This window comes from Bombyx mori, chromosome 19 (assembly GCF_030269925.1).
Source record: "Bombyx mori chromosome 19, ASM3026992v2".
NCBI lineage: Eukaryota > Metazoa > Arthropoda > Insecta > Lepidoptera > Bombycidae > Bombyx > Bombyx mori.
This window is the reverse complement of record NC_085125.1, coordinates 9,587,830-9,614,100: the sequence shown is the minus strand read 5'-3', so window position 1 is coordinate 9,614,100 and position 26,271 is coordinate 9,587,830. Positions and strand designations below refer to the sequence as shown.

Genomic DNA, 26,271 nt, shown 5'->3' with positions numbered 1-26,271 from the left:
TAAGTTGTTGTGAATCGTTTATTGATATTTATTACAGAACGTTATTTTGCATTCCTCTTTGTATAAACCTAATTCGTTCAAATCGGATCGTTGCTCGTCGTTGGCCAACAACGGGCAGAAAACAAAAAAAAAAACAATTAAAATTAAATGCTATTTATGTTTCGGTCGTTGTGCTCGGCACTAGGGGGGTTAAGGGGAGGTGACGATGGGCACCATTTGTTCGCGGGGCTGTTGCTGTTCCGGCTTCGAAGACGCAGCCTCAGGTTGCTTAGCGGGTCCGGTTTTCGTGATCGGTACGATCCTTTCGCCGGCATTAGGTGGAGGTCGTTTCGGCGCCGTGACGGTGAGCACGCCGTCGGAAGACAACGTGCTGACCAGGTCGTTGACCTCGTATCCGGTCGGCAGGATGTACCGGCGGGTGAACTGACGGGAAATGAAGCCGTGCTCGTCCTGTTTCTCCTCGTGCTTGCCTTCGACGACAACCGTGTTGTTCGACGCCTTGACCGTGATCTCGTCTGGAGTGAATTGCTGAACGTCTAAAATAACCTAGAAATTAAAATATTTTTTATTTATTTATAGCTTAGATGGGTGGACGAGCTCACAGCCCACCTGGTGTTAAGTGGTTACTGAAGCTGATAAACATGGACAACGTAAATACCGCCACCCAACTTGAGATATGAAGTCCAAGTTACAACGTTACATTACCTATAGTTACAATGGTTTTCCCACCCTTCAAACCGAAACGCATTACTGCTTCACGGCAGAAATAGGCAGGGTTGTGGTACCTAACCGTGCGGGCTCACAAGAGGTATTAGCACTCTAATCCTCCCTCCGCAGAACCTCTGGGTCTGCGGAGGGACTTCGGTTCCCTCTGTATTTTGTACCGTATGTTCCATGGGGAGTGCTCTGAGGAATTATTCGAGATGATACCGGCATCTCGTTTTTACCACCGCACCGCCCGCCACCGGAGTAGAGTTCATCCATACTACCTGGAGCCACTGCGGTCATCCACAGTGCGCTTCCAGAGATCTTTTTTGCCACGCACCATCCGGCTATGGAATGAGCTCCCCTCCACGGTGTTTCCCGAGCGCTATGACATGTCCTTCTTCAAACGAGGCTTATGGAGAGTATTAAGCGGTAGGCAGCGGCTTGGCTCTGCCCCTGGCATTGCTGAAGTCCATGAGCGACGGTAACCACTCACCATCAGGTGGGCCGTATGCTCGTCTGCCTACAAGGGCAATAAAAAAAAAAAAAAAAAAAAAAAAAAAAAAAAAAAAAAAAAAAAAAAAAAAAAAAAAAAAAAAAAAAAAAAAAAAAAAAAAAAAAAAAAAAAAAAAAAAAAAGTAATAAAGCTCAGTAGGGTTCTAGATGAGTATTCAGATTAGGAATATAAGAATCAACGTATTGTATGCATTACAGGAGCGACTATGCGAGCCGAGACATGGACTTAAGATCAGCGTTAGTGTCTTCGTGCATTCTTATTCCCGGACCCCGTTCAGATCAAAATGTGGTTTGAGGTGAATGTTTCAATTGTGTTTTATTGTAATGCATGATTTGTTGACGTCAGAAACTATCAAGGTGGTGGCATGCGAGTGGCATCTCGCTATGATTTACATTGCGTGTTCACGAAATCTGTATGAGTTTTCCAGTAATGTCGAAAGCGCTTTACATATGCAGGGCGTAGGCGCAGCGGCTTCAGGGAGCGCCGGACTAGGCACTTTCAAATATTTTTTTCCTACCTATTCTAGTAACCTCGAGTGGTTATTGTAGATTCACCGAGCTAGTAGGTGAGCTCACGGGGCTCAAACTGGGAGTATTGCTAACACTGGCCCTATCAAGAGCCGTGCTTCGCAGAATCTATCACCGGATCGGAAACGCGACTCACTGAGAAGATCCGGCGAGAAACTCAGTGGGTTGTGTCTATGGGTTAATTTGCTCGTCACTTTCAATGAAGCTGTTACATTTGTATCTACTCCATTTTGTACGCACGCTTACTAGAGGGCGCTAAGGTACTGGTCGACAACCTTGTCAACCAAAATAGCCAAAGAAATATACATTACACATAATTGATTTTTTTTTAAATATATTTTTATAGCATTGTGCCTTATATAGCCAGAGGAACTGTGAAAGTAGCCCCGGTAATTAACAAATTAAAGAGCGGACGGTTAACGTGGTATGGACATGTGATGCGTAGAGAGAAGATGCATGTGACTAGGAGATGTATGGAAATGGTAGTGCAAGGTAAAGGGGGAAGAGGTCGAACGAAGAAGACATGGATGGAGTGTATGAATGATGATATGAGAGAGAGAGAGAGGAGTGAGTGTTAAGATGACGGCTGATAGAAGAGAATGGAAATGAAAAATTAGCTGTGCCGACCTCACCTAGTGGGATAAGGTGGAAGAAGAAGAAGAAGAAGATATTTTTATAGCCTTGTGTTTCAAAAATGTTTACTCTCGTCTCTTACAAAGCAAGATAATAAATATAATTCCGTGCTTGAACTAAATATTTCGCGGAGGAGCCTTAGCCGAGGAATCAAAGAACCGTATGTAACTCGCGAGCTGCGGGTTGTGGACCACTGCTGCTAGGGCAATGATTCCACACGGGCCTTACGTCGGCTAGAGACGACTGAATAACGTTATTATACTAATAAAAACATATTCCTATTTCGCAACGAAAACGATAGAAACAATATACACAGCATCTCGTAATACACGTCGGACAGAAGCAGCGAATTAATTTTCATGGTTCACGACTTTAGCGCAGCCAACTTCATAATGAGCTCATTGCTATATTGGCGTTACGAATGCAACAATTCTACGTTACATAATAATTTTCTTGTCAGACTACCTAAATGTTTTACGCTGAAGACTATTTAACTGGAACGTGGATAAAAATTTGAGATTTTAAATTACAATCGTTGCCCAATAAATGTGCGTTCGTATTAGAACGTGCATTCGGATATTACATTCATTATTGTTTTCGTTTTAATGTGATCTAGAAAATATCACCGGTCCCAAACACATGATTTTGATTACAACTTAGTACGTCAGGTTTGAGTTCGTAACACAACGTAGGACTTAAATACCTTACATACCTTTACCTACCTACCTACCTTGAGATATGAGTTCTAAGGTCTCACTTTTAACAGTACAATGGCCGCCCCACCCTCCAAACCAAAACGCATTACTGCTTCACGGCAGAAACAAGCAGGGTGGTAATACCTACCTGTGCGGACTCACAAGACGTCCTACCACCACCAAGATAAGATAAATAAGATACGCCTTAAGAATACTAACCTCAAATTTCTCTTTCGTCAAATTGATCGTCGAAGAAGATTCCTGCCTGGCTAAGCTCGCCCTCCAAGGTCTGAAGTATGAATTTCTGAAGAGCGAGGTCGAGGGGAATGAACTGATGGAGGATAACAGATCGTCCTTCTTCAGACCCATGCCGAAGTGCTGGTCCAGTAGTCTGGAGGGGCGCTCGATACGCTCCCAGTCATCCCACCAATCGCGAAACATCATTGGTACTATCGACATCTAGAATTCAAATAATGTAACTTATTAAATGAATAACAAAGCTAGACCTTGAATTCTTGGCACAAAATGAAAACCGACAACTTCAGGACATAATATAGCAGAACATATTGCTAACATGTTAACGTATATTTAGAGTAATTAAGTACTTTTACTGTACCACTCATAAATAATTCGCACATTACAGATGACTTTAGAGCTGGCAAAATTAATAATACTGATCAAGGATAATAACAATCTCTATATTTTTCTGAAGATTTTCACAAAACTATAAAAAAAAATTTTTTTGCGACTAAATTTCTTGTTACACTGTAATGCAACAATTTTATTTATCTAAAATAAAAAGCAGCTTGTATTATGAATGCAAAACATATTATTATGATTATTTTACAGACAATACTTATTATTTTTCGTTTCAGCCTTTTCTAAATAGCCTTCCTGGTTATTTTGAAATTTGAATTCTAATTCACTAAAATCCATTAAGAACGTACCACCAACCACGTTTTAATTCGTTCATAAACAGTTGAACTATTTAAATAACAAATCAAACATTGTAACTTCCAATGATCATCAGAAGCATGAGCACCTCATAGAAACGATCACGATAATAACATTGAAACACCAAAAGCTAATCAAAATTATCGTGAGTTTAATTTCTGTTTATTTGAGGAAAATAGATTCAATCTAACCCAAGATAAACTTTTGTTTTCTCTACTTTTAGATAGAGTTCTTGCGCGATCCGGTCCGGTCGTAAATTGACAAGGCTGTTCACGATTCAGAAAGTCAAGTAAACATAGATATTCCGTAACGGTTTATTTTCGGAGAACACAGTACGTCCAACACAAACGAAACGTTGGAATGCATGCGCATCTTCTGTGAATTAATTTGGGACTATCCATGACCTCTAATTTTATTAGTATCCGATTTACTATTTAATGACAGGCAATAATAGCGTGAATGGGCAAGCGAGCTCAGTCGCCTGCGAGATGTTTCGGGAGCCATAACCTTGGAAATCTCAAACTCTCGGTTTCAATGGAATAATGGCTATCCCAACCTTCAAACTGGGACATGTGATACCCAACAAGACGACCGGTGAGCATCGACAACACGTTCTACTAAAGATAAAAATTAATTGAGCAGATTCAATTATATATGAAAATAGGGTGAGAATATATTAATAGACTAGCTGACCCGGCAGACTTCGTTTTACCTCAATCGATAAATAAAAGACCTAAACTTTTGTATAAAATAAACTTAAAACAAACAAAAACAATCTGTCCGACGGGGGACACATCAAAGGAAAAACAAAATTGTTATTTTTATTTAATTCCGAGCATTTTCATATTTATCTATCTTTTAAACCTTCCCTGGACTTCCACGAATAATTCAAAACCAAAATTAGCCAAATCGGTCCAGCCGTTCTCGAGTTTTAGCGAGACTAACGAACAGCAATTCATTTTTATATATATAGATAATAGATAATATCGGAGCCGATGATTCAAAACTAGTTAGTAGTCAAGCTAGGACGCCTAGCCGCATCTTCCGATTATTACCGATATTTACAATTATAAATTGAATCGGTTATGGAGTATTGAGCGCTTCTGAATGTTGCGCCGTGGTTCGTGGCTTTGATTCGCAAATCGGACAAACATTCGTGTGATAAACAGGTTTGTTTGCTCTTTACCTATTAATATATTTAAACATATATAAGTATATATGTCATTGCACACACTGGGAATCCTAATTTGAGGCCGGATGGCTGTGCGTGATTTGTGCCCAGTTATTTATTATTATTATTTTTAATTTATAATATATACTTGTATAATATCCTCAGGTCTAAAATCAAATAGTTTTTTTTAATTAAAAACTTTCAAATTTCTGTGATGAAATGAATGATATGAAACTAAATCTCTATGCTTAATTATACCGTCCTGAACATTAGGTACTGACCTTTTTCTGTTCACTAACACCGATTACGAATCTCAAAATAAAAATATAATTCTGGAACAATTCCGAGCATGAATCACCTGTGAACGGTTTTAGCTCTGATGCAACTGAGACTGAACTAAATATCTACGCGCCATCACTACGACATAAACAATAATCTTCTACTAAGACACCTACCTATACAGTGTTCTAAAAAAAAAACATTATTTATTTAAAATTTTAAATTGAATTGAGAAATGGAACGGATTTTGTTGACGCAAAATCAGCATTTTTTTTTCTTTCTGTTATTATGAATCTCTGTTGTTTTTAAAAGTATTTTTTAAATTAATTGTTCACGAGCATAAATCTACTGATTTAGGTTTAATTAACCGTACCAGTATAAATCGAATAGTATAAATTTTGAAGAAAAAAGAACTATATGCTAAATGCGTGATTTTAAAAATAGTCTTCATGTTGATTATATGGTTAACCAAGGCAATTGTGAAGAAAACGTACCTAATAATTGACCAAATATTGTTATAAAACATTCAAAGAATGATTTCTACTTTTATTTCACTTTCTTCAAGATAAACATAGATATATGTATATCCCCCCCCCCCCCCCAAATAATAAAAATATAAAAAATACAAAAAAAAATCAACGGGTGATATTACCGAATTATTCTTAACGACTAATATAACAATTCCTAGAAACGTCACCAAAATACACCATCAAACGATACCTATTTTATTGTAATTTCAAATTAACAAACTAAACACACAATTTAAACTTTGCGAATCAATCCCGCGTTTTATATTTTCATTTTATTATTACCGACGTTGCGAATACTTCAGTTATCGTGGTCACGGACAATTAAGATTAATTATGTATCTCACTCACGAAAATATATGAAAAAATCAAATTAAACACGCTCAAAAAAAACGAAATAATTTGTTTATTTCATCATTCATCATTATCCTGCCCTTCTCCCAGTCACCTGGGGTCGGCGCAACATGTTTTCTCCTTCCATACTCTTCTATCATATACCATTTCTTCGCTCACTCCTCTCCTACCCATATCGTCTTTCACACAATCCATCCATTTCTTCTTAGGTCTACCTCTTCCTCTAAATCCTTCCACATTCATAGTTACACTCTCTTAACAACCTCATTTTCATTCCGTCTCATCACATGTCCATACCATCCATACTTAGAGCAACATGAGAAGGAATTGTTTATTTATAAGAATAAAATAATAACATTAACATTGTTCATGAATTGAAGTCTAAATAAATAAGCACTATTAATTGTCAAAATCCAATAAGTTTTCCCGCCAAATCCGCGTAACCGGTAACTTTAGAAGACAACAAAACGTGTGTGTACATACCTTTTTTATTTAAAGTTCGTTGTGAGCGCGCGCTGCTCTTCTCGTGTGCTAGTCGTTTGACTACTGTTTGGACGTCCAGGCAAGTGATTTAAATAGAATTTTCAGCTGCCCACAACCGAATGATTCATTGGGAAAACACCTTGAACTTGCAAACGATGGGTGGCCATGATTTTTCTCAGATTTTAGCCTGAAGCGGTTTACTTAAATCAGATATCTTAGGGTTTTCACGAGTCATGAACATAATGAACAGAAGTATCCACCTACTTGTACTATTCAATTTTTAAACCGAATTTTAGTTTTGGCGTACCCAAAACGGAAACAGATACATAAGTAAATTAGTTGAAATTCGAGCACGTCAATCAAACTTGTGCAATCTCCATATTATATAAAAAAAAAATGCTGTTCGTTAGTCTCGCTAAAACTCGAGAACGGCTGGACCGATTTGGCTAATTTTGGTCTTGAATTATTTTTCGAAGTCTAGAGAAGGTTTAAAAGGTAACTAAATATGAAAATTCTCGGCATTAAATAAAGTTTACGTCTTTTAATTATCGATTAAGGCACTACGAAGTCTGCCGGGTCAGCTAGTAGATGAATAAAAATAACGAGCTATGAAAATATTCTCTTTCTACTGAAAGACCACGAAAATATTTAAAAATATACGAGACCTCTAAAACTAGGCTACAAGACGTTTAGATGAAACAAAGAGTGGCTTTGACAAAGCTAAATACTGTACACTTACGTTTTACTGATCACATTCATTAACTACGCTTTAGTTAATTATGCTTAGTCAATCATAGCTTTATTCAAAAGTCTGTTTATGCTTTATCGTAATTTATGCAGCGAATTTCATCTTTCCAAATACAAGAAACTTTCCTACAAACAAAAGAGACATTCTTCTTCACATCATCCATCATCAATTATTCAATTAACTTTATTCATATTTTATCCACAACTGATCAAAAGCATGGGCAGTAGAACGAAAATTTTATAAATAGCTTTCATCTACTGAAAATATGTAAACAGTGGGTGACTTTCGAGACTTTTCTATGTACGTACACGCATTTCAGAGGTCGTATCGAGCGTAGGTAGTTGCGATATCTACACATAAATGACGAAAATTTTCATCGAAACACGTCGGTGAGACATGTAAAAATAAAAGCGTTTGTCACCAATGTTATATTGACAACAACGTACTATTTATAGCAGCGAAGATGCATTGAATTCGTAGGCGGCAGTATATTTTAAAAACTATTTCAGTCAGATTACAGAATACACAATTTTGAAATGATTAACAATAAATATTTTTTCTCTAGTCTAGTCATTCTTTTTAACGACGAGAACATTAATAATTCTTATAGCTGATTTCTATTCACATTTTTAATTAAATCAATTCACTTTGACTCCTATTATCTTTTGTGTGTGGTCTTGACATGTATATTATAGTATATACATAGTCTAGATTATAGTAAGTCTAGATTAAGTTCCAATATTCAGCATCATTCATCATTTATAGGTAACAATATCAAAAGGCAACCTCAGTAAAGGTCAAGCCCATACGAAGCAGAAATAGCATGATACATTTCAAAATACTAATTCAGAAACCGAATACGAGTTTTTTTTTATTGCTTAATAGGTGGACGAGCTCATAGCCCACCAGGTGTTATGTGGCTACTGGAGCCCATAGACATCTACAACGTAAATGCCGCCACTTATCTTGAAATAAAAATTCTGAGGTCTCAGTTGTAACAGTACTAGGGCTGCCCCACCCTTCAAACCGAAACGAATTACTGCTTCACGGCAGAAATAGGCGGGGTGCTGGTACCCACCCCGTGCGGACTCACAAGAGGTCCTACCATCAGTAGTTATGCAAATTATAATTTTGTGGGTTTGATTTTTATTACACGAGGCTTTTCCTTCACCGTGGAAGTCAATCGTGGAGATTTCTTAATTACATACGAATTTCATTAGAAAAATTGGGTCCCACGAAAACCACAGCGGTGCTCTTCAAAAGGGGTCGCCCTCCGAATACCACTTCGAGCATCCCACTTCCTAATAAGCGCGTTAACACCTCCGCCGTTAGCCCCATCACTCTCTTTGGCCAGCCCATACCGTGGGCCCCGCAGGTCAAATACCTAGGCGTCACCCTCGACAGAGGGATGACATTCCGTCCCCATATTAAAACGGTACGCGACCGTGCCGCCTTCATATTAGGACGCCTGTACCCTATGCTTTGCAAGCGAAGCAAACTGTCCCTCCGTAATAAGGTAACTCTCTACAAAACTTGCATACGCCCCGTCATGACGTATGCAAGCGAAGTGTTCGCTCACGCGGCCTGCACCAACTTGAAGCCCCTTCAGGTTATTCAATCTCGATTCTGCAGGATAGCCGTCGGAGCACCATGGTTCCTGAGGAACGTGGATCGCTACGATGACCTGGAGCTCGACTCTGTCAGTAAGTATCTACAGTCGGCATCATTGCGCCCTTTCGAGAAGGCGGCACGACATGAGAACCCTCTTGTCGTGGCCGCCGGAAACTACATACCCGATCCTGTAGACCGAATGGTAAACAGTCGACGTCGCCCAAAGCACGTCATTACGGATCCTCCCGATCCATTAACGGTGCTTTTAGGCACCACAAGCACCGATCACCGTAGCGAATTAACCCATAGACACAGCCCACTGAGTTTCTCGCCGGATCTTCTCAGTGGGTCGCATTTCCGATCCGGTGGTAGATTCTGCGAAGCACTACTCTTGCTAGGGTCAGTATTAGCAACACTCCGGTTTGAGCCCCGTGAGCTCACCTACACACGTCAGGGTGAAGCTGAAATAGCCTCTGAAGGCTATCAGCACAGGTAGGGAAAAAAAATAATTGGTACCCGCCAACGTGATTCGAACACCGGTGCATCGCTAGATACGAATGCACCGGACGTATTATCCTTTAGGTCACGACGACTTCAAGAGTTAGTATTTTCTTCGGTTTTCGTGAGTCTTAGACATAATTGACGTGATCACGAAAACTGTAAAACATTCGAAATGTTGGAAAAAAAATATTGGCAATAAAAACACGAGATTAAACTATAAATGTAGTTTTAATTATCATTATTTGTACACAGCTCACGCGGAGCAAACTGCCACGACGGTCTTTGTACCAGTGGTCGGGTCTGCCAGTCGGTCAACCTAGGCCTCAAGCCCAGCCCACCTATATTGCATCGCCACGCATAGTCGGCGGCTTGCGTGCGTGCGTGGGACGCATTCCTTACACGCACGGCACATTGAAGGAACCGCTGATTATGCGAGGTCCTTGATCTTTTTTATTGCCAAAGAAACTAACCAAAATATGGCCCACCAGATAGTGAGCAATACCTGTGGTACAGTCAAGGTGCTGTCCACTTCAATAGACTCTCATCAGACCTCGACTGTAAAAAGACATTCCGTGGAAATCTGGAAATCCCGTAAAAGAGAGCTTTCCCTCCCTAGAATCATGTAGTAAAAACTGGTCGTATTATAGTAGTAAGAATAAACTCTGCTCTAGTGGTAGGTGATACGATAGTATAAAAGAAAACGACGATAGCATCTCGAGCAATTCCTGAGAAAACTCCTAGCGGACCATAATATGTGATAACAAAAAAAAAACATAACTTCGAACTTACCGTCAATAGTTCAGGCTGTATGGGCAATGTTCTCTTTGCCTGACAGATAGATAACTCAAACCACGGAATCAAACCATAGACCTATATAGTAGGGACACGACATATTGTTCTATACGTACAATTGCTTATATAAATAGCACCCATTTTGAAGGCACACACATAAACATATATCTATCTCGTTCTTACTCAGCACTTTAACTCGCAAGAAAACAATATAACAGTATTTCAGTGCGTACATAAAATGAAACATGAATATACGTAAATGTCTCCGTCTCCGTCTAATGAGGCCGAAAATCCGCCATGTTTTGCGCGCCAAATGTCATTGTCACGTCAGTTCGGCCGTCTGTTTTGGGTTGTACATTATTTATTGACTTTCATGTCGATTTAATATGATTGCTTATATAAAATTTCTAATTTTATCATGCTTAAAACGTACATAAATAATAATTAAAACATATTTTATAGGATCTCAAGAAGGTCGATGCCCCAAAACTATTATCTATATATATTTAAATTCATTATGGAGCCCTCATCCGAAACATGGATTATACACTTAATAATATATTTGAATCCGAAATATCGGATACCATTTTTCGGTCGGAATCTATTCATCATGACACTAATCATAAATACCTCTTTAAAATATTATGTCATCAAAACATATTTAGACATTCTGTTTAGATATTTCGGGAAAAAGGCTATCGACAAAATCTCTTCGGAACTATTTAAATAAAATAGTTTTATTCCGCAGTGAGTAAAACACTATTGTAAATTCGTTAAATATTTATTAATTAAGTGATTTTAGAGAGGAAGTCACAAGGAATAACTTTGTAATTTCATTAACGAATAAATGTTCTGTAGGTGTTTTTTGTTATCAGGCGGTCCCTTGATAAGTTTAAAACTTCACTCCATATATCCTTATCCATACTTCAAACATAAGTTTAAAACCGCACCATTTGAATCACTCTCAAGTGAGAGTGATTCAAATGGTGCGGTGCACCTTCCTTGAGGTGCACTGCGGTAGTCTGTTGCGGACTTTAGAGTCAGCAAAACAATTAAAATAGATTGTAATAGTCTAAGAAAAACACGTACTCAAAATACGATAACATTCAGCATGCTAGAAATGGGCTGATGGCACTGTACTATGCCATATCTTTATGTTTTGCGGCAAACGACAACTTTATAAAATCAGTGTAGCAAATTTTAAAAATCGTCATATCGTTTACTTGGAAAATTTGAAGCACAAACTCGTCTTAGATTTCACATAATATCTAAATCACATCATCTTTGCACATAACAATATACTTAATTCCTATTAAAGTATAATTTCTACAAATACATTCATACTCAACAATATTTAAACTAAGCCAAGAACGTTTATCGATAAAACCTACTAACATTAAAATCTTCTGGGCAGCACTAAAGCCGCCATGTTTTGTGGCCAGATGACGTCACAGTGGCACGAATTTTTTGTTGACGTTTCATTTCCATAGGTTTCCTACTTCAATGAATCAAACCCATGGAGTTAATAAGTACTAACTCTATGATCAAACCACAATCAAACACTCGAAGTCATAGATTAGACACATACATAGATTATACACTTAATATATTTGACACATATTTCGAAGTAAAATTAAAAAAAGAGTTAGTAAAATAAATTTTGTTTCAAACCGCCTAATAAATAACGACAATAATATCATATTCAACAGCAGTTAGTTATTTAGCAGCTTAGATTTAAAATATTAAAGAAAGAAAAAACACACTTCAAACAATTCAACCGCCAATATTCACCAAAACAATGCATGATCTTATCACCAACAAAGCTGATTGACTGATAAACTTAACTGTCTTTACAGGTGTAATTAAGCGAACCATTTAAAAATGTTACACAGTGTGAACAATCGTACTAGAAAACACGCGTGGTGTGCAAAATTACAATAAAGAAAGTTACATTGTTTAAACGCCGGCTTTAAATTAAATTGTTAAATCAGCGAAAATAACAATGATCACATTATTGCAATACCGATGGACAGGGCTCTTCCTTCTAATCACGGCCTTAGGAGCATTAACCCTTTTCCTGTATGGATTTTTTCCACTAAAATATCATTCAGGAAAATTTGCCCACATGAGTGACCTTCCTAACTTCATAGATGGTGTAAGGTAAGTATTCTCTATAAATTGATACTAACCCGACGAAAATTTTGTGTTAAAGAACTAATTACAGAATTACAGAAACTAATATATTTTCATTGTTTTTACGATAACACACATTGATAAAATAACATAAAATAATAACAATATGAAATGTTTCTCATGCGTATGCTCGAGCCTTGACTTTTTCTTGCTACTGCTAATAAATTATTGTATCACATTCATAGTACAATCTAATTTACCGGTCAAATGTATATCTATGTTAATTGTAAGTCTGCATGAATAGGAACCACAATCTTCCCTATTTCTGCTGTGAAGTGATTGTCTGATGTGGTCTGATGGATTCAGTACCTATATAAAAATTTCTCTGGGTGTCTCAACATACACCACATTCCTTTCCTTTTTGATTCCTCTTAGCTTGGGTAATCATTCAACATCCAATAGACCACAGTCTTAATTTAGATGTCATTACTATAATTCATATTAGAAGGGCTTCAGGAATTTAATAACAATAAAAAAACTAGCTAAGTGTAAATATTTTTTCTATTCAAGTATTGACGGACAGCAAGTATATAACTCTGGGGAGAATAGTGTGATTCTAATGGTTATTGATGGATTACGCTATGATTTTGTAACAGAAGAATATATGGCATATACAGGCCAACTCTTGAAGAACAAATCAGCTTGCATTTATGTTACTGTTGCTGAGCCTCCTACTGTGACTATGCCCAGAATAAAAGTAAGCATTTGTTTTTATATGTATTTTCATAAAGTTGGGCATTGTAAAAACCTTCTCCTTTTCAAAAGCTACCAGTGCACTATAAACTCAAAATTAAAACCAAAAGCTGTTAAAATTATTATTATAAATTTTCAAATTATTCTAACATAATTTACATTCTTATGTCTCAGTGAAAGAGAGCATTCAAATTATGGTCTCAAAAGGCTCAAGCAAACCACAAGAATTGTAAGCCTTTCTAAATTAGTAACAAACACTAAACTCCCCTGCATAACTAGAAAACTTTTAGTTTACTCCCATCACAGTACCAAAGAAAAAATACAGAATAGTGAAACAATTTTCTAAATTTCACAATTATAACATTTTTTTATTGCTCATGCACAGTCACCAGAACGGAAAAAGGAAAAAGCACAGTGGAGACGCACAATAAACTTCTGGAGGGACATATTCGCAAGTGTCAATTATTTCAAATAGTTTTAATGCTTTTCAAATTAATCAAACAGCCAAAGAACAAACGACACACCAATTTGCTAATTAAAGGAATAGAAAATTAATTCAAACAGTTTTTTCTTTGGTGTTGTGCAAGTTTGTTTGTGTAATTCTGCTTTAGGCCAGCTATAAATTTGTGAAATCATGTAATACCACTAACATGTCACTCACTAATTAGGCGAAATAAAAATATACTCCAGTTTAATGTTAAAGAACAGTAGTGTATTAGTAAACATACATATACACATCACAAAACTGTCATGGTACTGAACACTTACGCTTGAGCTAATAATTCAGTTAATTAAATAATAAAACATTAGAACAAAACACTATTTAAATGCCTTTATTTATACTAGTCCAATAAACTGGCAGTGGCATTCTTGTTGCAATGTAACTTATATAATTTTACTGGTCTTAATTTGTTGTTTAAGTGCCATTTTGCTTTAATTTGTGCGATTTGTGCCATAACTCGCATAACTGAAATTAACAAAAACTATTTAAATTCTTGGTCCTGCTATTATAGAGCAAGAGCCCGCGACAGCCAGACCTTCGTTATTTTATAAAAGCTGAAAGTTTCTCTGTGTATGTCTCCAACACAGGTAAGAACGACCCGCGATTATAGAGTTCCGATTGTGGTTACTTGGGCAGGTAACAGGCAGTAAAGGTATATAAAATAGTACCTTAAATTCGTTAAAGTATACAGGTTTGTTTTTTAATATTTACTCCAGAATATCTTTAGAAATCACGATATCCGTTGCCGGACACTTTTTCCAGTTGTTACCCCCTGCCAGACACCCTTAAACTTTAATAAATTTTAATTATACTTTCGTTATACTATAAAAGCTAAATTTTATATATGTTACTTAGGGACTTATAAAAATATGTTACCCCAAGAGCCGGACAGTTTTAATGGTTCTTACATCTTGCCAGACACATTGAGAGCCCGCTGTAGGTGCGAGCGCGAGGTAGCAACTGTTCAAGCGGGTGTGAGCGAGATAGAGTGCTTAGTCTATTGTGATCTTTTACTGCACATCAGCTGTCGTTTATAGGATTTATCCGTTCTAAGCAGTGATATCGAGGCGCTACTCGGCATGGGAAGCTCTGTCATTCTGGCGGGCGACCTAAATTGTAAACACATCAGGTGGAACTCACACACCACAACCCCTAATGGCAGGCGGCTCGACGCGTTAGTCGATGATCTCGCCTTCGATATCATCGCTCCGCTAACCCCGACTCACTACCCGCTAAATATCGCGCATCGCCCGGATATACTCGACATAGCGTTATTAAAAAACGTAACTCTGCGCTTACACTCGATCGAAGTAGTTTTAGAGTTAGATTCAGACCACCGCCCCGTCATTATGAAGCTCGGTCGCGCTCCCGATTCCGTTCCCGTCACGAGGACTGTGGTGGATTGGCACACGCTGGGCATTAGCCTGGCTGAATCTGATCCACCATCGCTCCCGTTTAGCCCGGACTCTACCCCGTCTCCTCAGGATACCGCTGAAGCCATAGACATCTTAACGTCACACATCACCTCGACATTATATAGGTTATCGAAGCAAGTTGTGGCGGAGGACTTCCTTCACCGCTTCAAATTGCCCGACGATATTAGGGAACTCCTTAGAGCTAAGAACGCTTCGATCCGTGCCTACGATAGGTATCCTACAGTGGAAAATCGTACTCGAATGCGTGCCCTACAACGCGACGTAAAGTCTCGCATCGCCGAAGTCCGAGATGCCAGATGGTCTGATTTCTTAGAAGGACTCGCGCCCTCTCAAAGGTCTTACTACCGCTTAGCTCGTACTCTCAAATCGGATACGGTAGTAGCTATGCCCCCCCTCGTAGGCCCCTCAGGCCGACTCGATAGTTCAATATCGACGACAATGAGGAAAATTATAAGAACGATTAAATATTTTTCTTTGACATGTAATATTTTGTTTGTACTTTATAATATTAAAATAACCTTTTTTATTTTCTATAATATTGCTATGAACGTAATAAAATAATATTTTTATTGGATATCTTAAAAGATCACAATAGACTAAGCACTCTATCTCGCTCACACCCGCTTGAACAGTTGCTACCTCGCGCTCGCACCTACAGCGGGCTGTCAATGTGTCTGGCAAGATGTAAGAACCATTAAAACTGTCCGGCTCTTGGGGTAACATATTTTTATAAGTCCCTAAGTAACATATATAAAATTTAGCTTTTATAGTATAACGAAAGTATAATTAAAATTTATTAAAGTTTAAGGGTGTCTGGCAGGGGGTAACAACTGGAAAAAGTGTCCGGCAACGGATATCATGATTTGTAAAGATATTCTGGACGAAATATTAAAAAAAAAACCTTTATACTTTAACGAATTTAAGGTACTATTTTATATACCTTTACTGCCTGTTACCTGCCCAAGTAACCACAATCGGAACTCTATAATCGCGGGTCGTTCTTACCTGTGTTGGAGACATACACAGAGAAACTTTCAGCTTTTATAAAATAACGAAGGTCTGGCTGTCGCGGGCTCTTGGGCCATTATATTAAAACTACTTTGGCTTCTACTAGATAGTTTTGGGAGAATTGAGAGTATGTAGTATAGCACTCTGTCCAATCCATTAAAAAAATAAAAAAATGTTATTTTCTGGGAAATGGTGCACAATGTTTCATGTAATTCTTCCTGATTTGCATACTGTGTTAATCATTGATGTAATAACTTGCAACGGCCCACTGATCAATTATGCATGTTGCCTTACCACACATAATTACATTCATGTAATAGATAGTATTTTTATGTATTCATTCAAAATATATTCATTATAGACTACAGCAATGAGGAAGTACATTTGTTCATTAGAAAATAAAGTTGCACAATTTGTTTGTTTGTTATCCAATGGCACAAAATAGGGCTACGTCCAGACATGGATGAGTGTTATCTGTTGATGATGATCCAGTGGAATTTTCTTTGTGTTGAACTAAGTTGGTGGTTTGATTTACGATTATCCACATGCCCGAATTTGTCCCTGATAAATTACAGAAAAATTATCAGTTTTGAGACATCTTTATTTTATAAAGTAATTTAAAAAGCACTTTTGATCTGCTCAGAAAAAGAAGGGCAAGCGAATATGTTGCTGCTAAAACAGATGTAACAAAATAAAATACACAAACTATAATTTCATTCATTCATTTATACATTCTTTATTTCTTGTTTTTCATTATTATTTGCTATATGAGTCGACTATTATCAAAGCCGGCAATGTGACTTTTGGACAATTATTGGTAAATCAGAAAAACGAATTATTGACTTTGTATTCCATTGGCAGTCACAAAACTCTTCTGAACGACATCTTAGATAAATAACAGGTTAAGTATTAACCTTTATTTAATGCAGGTTTTGAACCGTATTCTTTGAAGGAGACGATTATATTCAAATCAATCTGTATTGACATATCAATAACATTTTTTTGTCCAAATGCACAGATTGCCACCTTTGATAATAGACGACTCATATGTTGCTTTGATGTTGCTATTATTAATTGTAGTTACATTGGGTTGCATTCACTTTGTCACTATGTGCATGTCTCATCTTTTTGCTTTGTTTTATTTTGATCAGAAATGACTACTCGTGCAGGGTATACTGGAACCGTTCAAATCGATAAAAAAAAAAGCATTAATAACAATAATGCTCGCCGACTAGTTGATTGTTAATTGGAGGAACTTGAATGAAATGCATTATACATATTTATGAATTACATAACCAATTTTTCCTGGCCATATTACATGCATAATGTATGCATGTGAATAGGATACTCACATTCTGTAGTTGAAAGTATGTTAGCGGATGCTCTGCTTGCTAGCCACTTCGCGTGTTCATTTATTTCATATTGCGCGCAATGTATCACTACTTAAAATCAATTGATGCGCGGGGTCAATGCTCTCGAGCTCTCTTAGTTATTTACACGAAATCTGAACTACTTTCCGTAACTGATTAAAACGTTAGGGTACTAGTTTCGAACGGTTCCTATATACCATGTGTGGCGGGTAGCCATCATACAATGCAAGATATTTGACAGATGCTTGAATCTCGCTTACGACATTTTCAAGATAAGCTTACATATATACAAGTTCCGAACAACAACATTGTCTTGCTTCAGATTCAGGCATCTGTCAAATATCTTGCATTGTATGATGGCTACCCGCCATACCATGTAGAATGAATTGGGTCTACGATTGACATTGAGAATCAAACAATAATGTATAGTAACTCTTCTCGATTTCAGGCCATGATGACTGGGAGTGTATCGACGTTTGCCGATGTAGCGTTAAACTTCGGAGCGCCTGCTGTTCGAGGGGACAGCGTACTACGCGTCGCCGCTTCTAGAGGTCGACGCACCGTCATGTACGGGGACGACACCTGGATCAGACTATTCCCAGGCCTGTGGTCCGAATACGACGGAACCACTTCGTTCTTCGTGACCGATTATACAGAGGTAAAAATAAACATCATTTAATGATATGTGTCAAAAATAATATTTTTCATGAACTACCAACAATTTTACGAATAATTTTATTTTTGACGGTAGTCAGAGCGCATGGACACTACCGCATAAACGTTAATTTTTATTAAAAGTTCTTGACCTATATGGCCTTTTTTGGGGTAAAAAAAAAGTATGAAACTTGTCTGTATGATTGATTGGTTTCACAGAATAATTCGTAACTTAATAAAAGTGTATTCATTTTAGGTGGACAACAATGTCACCAGGCATTTAGACAAAGTGTTGGCGCCTGATGAAAAGAAACAACCGAAATTCGACCTTTTAGTACTGCACTATTTAGGCTTAGATCACATTGGTCACTTGGAAGGCGCCCGCAGTACAAAAATCAAACCGAAGCTAGTGGAAATGGATGAGATAGTGAAGAAGATTTATGTGGCCATGCAAAAATGGGTAATATTCTATATTGAAAGTATAAACATAAAGCACCTAAGAATGTCCCCTCACATCGTATAGATTAGGAATGTTCACGTCATCTCGGATCCTCCCGATCCACTAACTGTGTTTCTAGGTACCCCAAGCACCGGTCATCGTTCTCGACGAAGCCGTCGCTTGCGACGAAGGGCTCCGCGAGCAAATTAACCCATAGACACAGCCCACTGAGCTTCTCGCCGGATCTTCTCAGAGGGTCGCGTTTCCGATCGGGTGGTAGATTCTGCGAAACACTGCTCTCGATAGGGCTAGTGTTCACAAAAATATCAGGTTTGAGCCCCGTGAGCTCACTTACTTGTTAAGGTTACGCTGAAATGGTTTCTCAAGAGCATCATAGGTAGAAAAAAAAGGAATGTTTCGATTGTAGATAAGACAATAATATCTCGTTTCCGATACGTTTGGCTGAATGGTATGCAGCGGCTTCCTCCTGGCTGAGCCTTTGCTCGCCCACCTGTCCTGGTGAAACTGGAAAGGCCTCCGGGCCACCAGTAATCCTTCAATCATAAAAAAAAAAAAAAAAATGCAGCGGCTTGGCTCTGCTCCTGGCATTGCTGAAGTCCATGGGCGACGGTAACCACTTACTGTCAGGCGGGCCGTGTGGTCGACTGCCTACAAGGAAAAAAAAAAAGAATGAACGACCTAACAGTACTTCTTTTAATTAAAAACAGGTCTGTCAATGAAGAGTTGAAATAATTAATATATTCGTTTTTGAATGTAACTAGTAATTACGACTTGGTTTGTACATGAACGTGTTATAACGTGGAGGTTTTTTATCAGTGTTCATAATTATCTGTTTACAACATATTCATAATGCTATTATATACTACTAAGATAAGCAATGCTTGCCTTTAAATTTGTCACACGACTTATAGTGATTGCTAACCAAGTCCAAGACATAAGTACGATTAGACACGTTTTCTTTAGATATATGGCCACGATGAACAAAAATCATACGATGTGGTATCTAGGTAAACAAAAACTATTATATTTTTGTATGGAATTTTTTTTCACTTTTTTTTTATTGCTTATATGGGTGGACGAGCTCACAGCCCAACTGATGTTAAGTGGTTACTGAAGCCCATAGACATCTACAATGTACATGCCGCCACCCACCTTGAGATATAAGTTCTAAATTTGTGTTTAAATTTTTATGGCAACACTCGAAACTTGGTGTATCTGTTTTGTCGCGTGGTGACGTCAGAACCCCGGATATAATTTGTCAAAATGAACCAGATGCTTAAACTATAAAACTTGACTCTTGTACACGTGCGATCCTATATTTCCTAAGATCTTAATATTCTTATTCATTATAAAAGCATTTTCGACAGGATCGTAACGGAATCCTAATAGTTTGCGGAGACCACGGCATGCGGGACGCGGGGGGCCACGGGGGCTCCACTCCCGCAGAGGTTCTAGTTCCTCTGGTGGTCATAAAAAGTCAAGATTTCGAATGCCCACATCCGTAAGTTTACACTGATACAATCGCTGCAAAAAACTTTGATGACTCCCAAAATCATCCAAAGAATTGTGTGGATCCTCTAATTGAATTTAAAAACGTTTTTTTTGTTTTATTGCTTAGATGTGTGGACGAGCTCACAGTCCACCTGGTGTTAAGTGGTTACTGGAGCCCATAGACATCTATAACGTAAATGCGCCACTCACCTTGAGATATATGTTCTAAGGTCTCAGTATAGTTACAACAGCTGCCCCACCCCTCAAACTGAAACGCATTACTGCTTCACGACAGAAAGGGGCGGGGTGGAGGTATCTACCCATGCGGACTCACAAGATGTCCTACTGTTGGAACAGTATTGGGCAACGAAAATAGAATATTTAAGATTCTTTCATAAAATAATAAGCAAAGGAACACAAATTAAATATAACCTATAAAAGTAAAGTCGTGCTGCTTAAAGTGTTGGACGCCCCCTGGCTGAGTGGTGGGATGACCTCCGAAGGGTGGCCGGCCAGAGGTGGATGAGGAAAGCCGAAGACCTGACTCAATGGTGTAGATTATGGGAGGCCTATGTCCAGAAGTGGACCACTGTGGGCTGATGATTATCATGTGTGGCTTAACATTGTGGGTTGAACTTTCTTTGAAAACTGGCAATATTTAGTCTGAATGTCCTGCTAGTTCGTGTCGTCATTTTGGCCCGTAAACATATCTATCCTAAATACGACTTGTCCTGCATAATAAATAGCGTTCTTAATTTGTGATTATTATTGTATCAGATTAGGGCCAGGACCTACGGTGGCTCAGGTCGACGTTGCGCCCACGATATCCTGGTTGCTAAACGCCCCGCCCCCCGGGGATAGCACGGGCCGGATACTGCCGTCCCTGCTCCCCGCCGACACGAGACAGCATCTCTACTTACTTCACATCATAGCTGAAAGAATGGCAAAACAAAACGACTTGCCCACAGATAAAGGTACAACTTCCTGTTCCAATTTGTGTGAAGCCCGATTGTGGCCCTGCTCTGAGTAGGGCCCTGCCCTGAGTACGGCCCTGCCCTAAGTACGGCCCTGCCCTGGGTTCGGCCATGCCCTGAGTACGGCCCTGCCCTGAGTACGGCCCTGTCCTGGGTACGGCCCTGCCCTGAGTACGGCCCTGCCCTGGGTACGGCCCTGCCCTGGGTACGGCCCTGCCCTGGGTACGGCCCTGCCCTGAGTACGGCCCTGCCCTGGGTACGGCCCTGCCCTGGGTACGGCCCTGCCCTGAGTATGGCCTTGCGCTGGAGCATCAGACGAGAAAATTCGACGGTACTCGCAAGTGCTTTTGTTCAGTTGAGTTCGGAGCAGACATACGCTGGGTGTTCCGCTATTAACGTCTGTATTAGATCGCTCTTTAATTAAATATATAATTGTAGTTAATTGATGGTATAATTTCACTACGATGAAACCACGAATTCAATCAATTTTTTTTTAAAGGTCGCATGCGCTTTTCTTTTCATTTCGATAATGTGTAAATAAGACAAATTAGTTGCATGCAGCTTCAAGTCAAACAATTATTAATAAGTTAATTATTTAATTTTAAGCTTCAAAATTGATATACATGTTTTGTTTGAGCCTTTTTTGTCTCACAGCCCACCTAGGTGTTAAGTGTCGCCCATAAAAAACCCATAAAAAAATGAAAACTACCCTCCGCCTAGTGACAAGAGATCTAAATCAGACGACTAATTCGCAGCAGAAATAAACTAGAAGATGATGTTCTATCACTAGTATTTTTATAGTTTCGACAGGTGACCGGGGACTGCCACCCGCCTCGGTGTCCCATAATAATGATAATTATAATAATTCATTAATGAAAAAACAATAAAATAAACAAAGAATATGTATTAACAAACAAGTAGGCCTTCTCAACTAAGATTATGATATTATTTCATACAAATTCTACCTTATATTTACGTAACAGGCTATCAGTATTATTGATAGTCCGCAAGTGAACCATGGTACTATGGTTCAAGTACCGACAGTCATAACAGTCTGCTAATGTCTCAACTGTATTAAATAAAAATTCTCCCACCCTGGATACCAGAACGCATTACTGCTTCGCGGTATAAATAGACAGGGCTGTGGCCCAGGCGGGTTCATAAAACGCCCTATTGCCAATAATCACCCAAATTATAATTTTTGCAGGCTCGATTTTTATTGTACGATTGAATATAATGCTAATGGTGATTATTCCGACCCACTTTATAACGTGATAAAGGTCCCAATTGCACTAGAATAACGTACTCGTAGAACTCGACAAAGAGGTCGACGTGCAAACTAACCCAAGCATCAGCCGGTAGTAGATTCATTCGCGAAGCAATTGCTCTTGAGTTGTTAGGCCTCCTTCGGAGGCGCTCGGGCAGTTGTTAGCAAATCACACCCCTCCTGGGTGAGCATTTGCTCGCCCACCTGTCCTGGTGAAACTGGAAAGGCCTCTGGGCCACCAGTAACCTTTCAATCATAAAAAAAAACTAGAATAACGGCTGTCTATAAAACGTTAGACATTAAATACCTATATACATAAAATTTATTCTTTGTTACTAAAACAACTGTGTCCTTTCTTATAGAGTTTTACAAGCAATTCGAGAGGGCCGAAAATCAATTTGCCCACTATTTGGCGACCGGTCAGCAAAGCGCCGCGAAAATATCAAAAGAGTTCTACGAACAGTCGCTGGCGGAGATGACCGAGTACCTCAACGGAACCACGGTCGACTTCGACATGTTCTCTATAGTAGTTGCTATAATACTGCTTTATTTTGTAAGTTGCATTTAAATAATTTTAATTAAATTCATTCTCTACGAACGGATGGCCGTTGGGGCCAGAAAGTTCTTGAGTGGCGATCGCGTACCGGAAGACTTGCGTGGGTAGGCCTCCCACAAGATGGACCGACGATCTACTGAGATTCGCGGGGATCCGCTGGATGCAGGCAGCGAAGGGCCGGTCTTTGTGGCGAGGCGTGGGGGAGGCCTATGTCCAGCAGTGGACGTCTGTAGGCTGATAAGAAGAAGAAGAAGAAATTCATTCTCGAGCTATTTATCATCATTAGGAACAAATCAATACCGAACGACCCGATCTTATTTTCAAATCCGTCATTTGAACTACAAAACTCGACTGAAAATAACTTCGTAAAGTGTGACGTCATTTGTGGTCAAAATAATCTACTACCTTATACGTACGTACATTCGTCACACTAATGTTACCTCCGGTTTGAGCCCCGAACGCTCACCTACACGCTAGAGTAACGCTGATATAGGCTATCAGCATAGATAGGGGAAAAAAACTAATCTTAAATTTATTTTTATTCCAATGCCTTTTCCCCAAATTTCGACCGCGAATGTGAAGCCGTATCCGTAGTACAACACCTCTTTTCGGTGGTAGATTCTGCGAAGCACTGTTCTCGTTAGGGCCACTGTTAGCGACACCTCTGGTTTGAGTCCCGAGAGCTCACCTACACACTAGGGCATCGCTGATATAGCCTCGAGGCTATCAGGAAAAAAAAGTACAACTCGATTGATTTTACATTTTACATTGCAGATTGTCGCGTCGCTTCTGTGCGTAACTCTATACTCACTCCAGCCGGACCACAGCAGGAAACACAGTACGACGAAGCGAGGCTACCAAAGCTCTAACGCCGGTAGAATAGTGGCGTTTCTATTCATGCTCTGCTTGTCCGGTAGCGGCTTGATCGTCGCCTGTTTCATAACCGAAACCAAAAGTCAGCTGTGCTCGTTCAACGGGCTCTGGCTACCGGTCCTTTTAGTCGTCGCGGCAGCGTTCACAATAACATACTTCATCATGAAAACCGGCATCGAGAGAATAAAAAATCTGTCGTCGCTAAACGAGCTGAACGCGATCGATTTTCTACTGATCGGCGGGACAGTTTTCCATGCGTGGTCTTTCTTCGGCACGAGTTTCATCGAGGAAGAGCACATGACGTGGTATTTCTTCTGGAACACATTCATGTTTTTCGTTTTGATACGGAGCATCGTGGTTGTCGTTATGTATTGGAGTAAGAAGATGACCGGCGCGACTGAAGTACAAGAGAAACCTGGCTTAGATGAGAAAATGAGCGCCGTCGGTATCAGTATTGTCCCGAAATGGGTCCTACTCATAGCCTTACATAGGTTAGTGAAATATATTATCAATAATTAAATACCATAAGCAGGATTTTTTTTATTTATTTATTTCTTTGTTTAATCAGCTTTAAGCACAAAGGTACATTTAATATTTTACAAGGAGGATTTAATACAAGTAGTAGTTTTAATAGATATGGTATAATTATATAGATACATTAGTTTTAATGTTCTAGACATGTTGAAGGGTAGGTAGGTACCATCATCCTGCTGAGACCTGCCGTGAAACAGTAATGCGTTCCGATGCGAAGCGTGCGACATAATTCGGTACACAATATAATTCAGATCTCAACATCGTTCTCATTTGATACCAGACTAGCGGCCCGCTCCGGCTCCGCTCCGGTCTTGAACAAAAATTTCAACGATATTTGACGTTATTTTATTTTTTTATATAAAAGAACACTTCCCGACACTTTTTGTAAATAACAATGTGTTCTACAAAGTCGTAGTACATTATTTTATTCTATCATCAATAGTTTTCGCAGGGCACGCGATTTAAAGAATATTTTAGGTAATTTTTTTTACACCTTGAGTTACATTATTGGAGTTTTAGTAAGGATCCCTAATTTTTTTTCAAAAAACATTATAGCCTATGTCACTCGGGTATAGTGTAGATTCCAAACAGTGAAAGAATTTTTCAAATCGGTTCAGTAGTTTCGGAGCTTATTCAATACAAACAAACAAACAAATCTTTCCTCTTTCTAATATTAGTATAGATGAGCCGTGAGCTCATTCGTCCAGCTAAGCATTGATATTTAGAATAATTACGTGAAATAATTTCAGATATTTGCGCACCATGAACCAGACCGGGGACCGCTGGTTGTTCCTGCCGGACACAGCGGACTGGCTCAACGAACCTGAGAACTCGCTATACTTAGAACTCCACGTGATCATTGGTAAGTGCTAAACGATATTTTTTTTTAACGAAGTTCCTTATCGCGCGTTGTGAAAGGGGGCTAGACGGAAAAAATTCTTACAAAAAGTTGTCACAACACTTTTTAGATCCGTCATTCTGACCAATCAACGTGTAGGGGCTTATCGCGTGACATTGCTCGTATCCGATTGGTCCGCGTAATGAGTACAGTTTCTCGAGATAGCGTTTCAACAATAGTAATATAATTCATAGTATTGTTTTTTTCTTCTTCATAATGCCGTAATTTATTATTATAACTTAAAAAAAAAATTACAATTCCTTCACTAATTAATCGAAAGGAACTTCGTTCCATCCGGGTGTCCCTTGACACCTCTGAAGTTTTTTTTCTTCCTGCCTAAGCTGATGGTTTTGAAAGACCATTTTAGCGTAACCTTAACTAGTAGGTGAGCTCACGGGGTTCAAATCTGACGACGTTGCTAACACGAACCCTAGCAAGAGCAGTGCTTCGCAGAATCTACCACCGGATCGGAAACCCGACCCACTTAGAAGATCCGGCGAGAAACTCAGTGGGCTGTGGCTGTGGGTTAGTTTACTCGCAATAACCGGTGCTTGAGGTACCTAACAGCACCGTTAGTGGATTGGGAGGATCCGTTATAACGTGTTTTAGGCGACATCGACTGTTTACCATTCGGTCCGCAGGATCCAAACGCCGCCGCACGTACCTACTATCGGTCATTAACTTAGTTATTTAGCATTTACCAATTATTACGTATTTTTGTGGTCAGTTTTGAGACTTATTGTTTTTTTGAAGTGAAAACTTCTTTAGAATCGTTGTGATTTCAAACCGAATGCAACGGAAAAAACGACAGGTAAGAGACACAAATACAAAAATGTGTAGGATGAAGCCAGCAAAGAATGAGACA

At 39.0% G+C, this 26,271-nt stretch overlaps 2 protein-coding genes across 11 annotated transcripts in view; one reads left to right on the top strand and one right to left on the bottom strand.

The window, feature by feature from the left end:
• Positions 1-8,010, bottom strand: LOC778468 (heat shock protein 1). Of its 6 annotated transcripts, none has more exons than XM_062673828.1 (4): positions 7,902-8,010; positions 6,846-7,032; positions 3,297-3,536; positions 1-546 (listed from the first exon to the last, which is right to left on the bottom strand). In XM_062673828.1, exons 3-4 carry the CDS (start codon positions 3,534-3,536, stop codon positions 190-192), a joined length of 597 nt encoding a protein of 198 aa, XP_062529812.1. In that variant the 5' UTR covers positions 6,846-7,032; positions 7,902-8,010; the 3' UTR covers positions 1-189.
• Positions 5,056-26,271, top strand: part of LOC101736874 (GPI ethanolamine phosphate transferase 2) — a 26,301-nt gene continuing 5,085 nt past the window's right edge. The window contains exons 1-11 of one of the 5 annotated variants that reach the window (XM_062674032.1): positions 5,056-5,200; positions 12,354-12,657; positions 13,201-13,387; positions 13,769-13,834; positions 18,148-18,357; positions 18,610-18,813; positions 20,181-20,314; positions 21,082-21,278; positions 22,908-23,098; positions 23,876-24,465; positions 25,258-25,370. In XM_062674032.1, coding sequence (XP_062530016.1) covers positions 12,500-12,657; positions 13,201-13,387; positions 13,769-13,834; positions 18,148-18,357; positions 18,610-18,813; positions 20,181-20,314; positions 21,082-21,278; positions 22,908-23,098; positions 23,876-24,465; positions 25,258-25,370 — 2,050 coding nt within the window. In that variant the 5' untranslated portion in view covers positions 5,056-5,200; positions 12,354-12,499. Of the gene's footprint in view, positions 5,201-11,981; positions 12,209-12,353; positions 12,658-13,200; positions 13,388-13,768; positions 13,835-18,147; positions 18,358-18,609; positions 18,814-20,180; positions 20,315-21,081; positions 21,279-22,907; positions 23,099-23,875; positions 24,466-25,257; positions 25,371-26,271 lie in introns of those variants that run through there. The other 4 variants (XM_021350708.3, XM_021350707.3, XM_062674034.1 and 1 more) reach the window with 4 other exon arrangements.

Excerpts from the sequence above, each read along its gene's own strand:
- LOC778468 (XM_062673828.1), bottom strand. The coding sequence starts at position 3,536 with ATGTCGATAGTACCAATGATGTTTCGCGATTGGTGGGATGACTGGGAG. Across the intron at positions 547-3,296 it reads TGACGAAAGAGAAATTTGAG|GTTATTTTAGACGTTCAGCA; the intron begins GTTAGTATTCTT and ends TTTAATTTCTAG.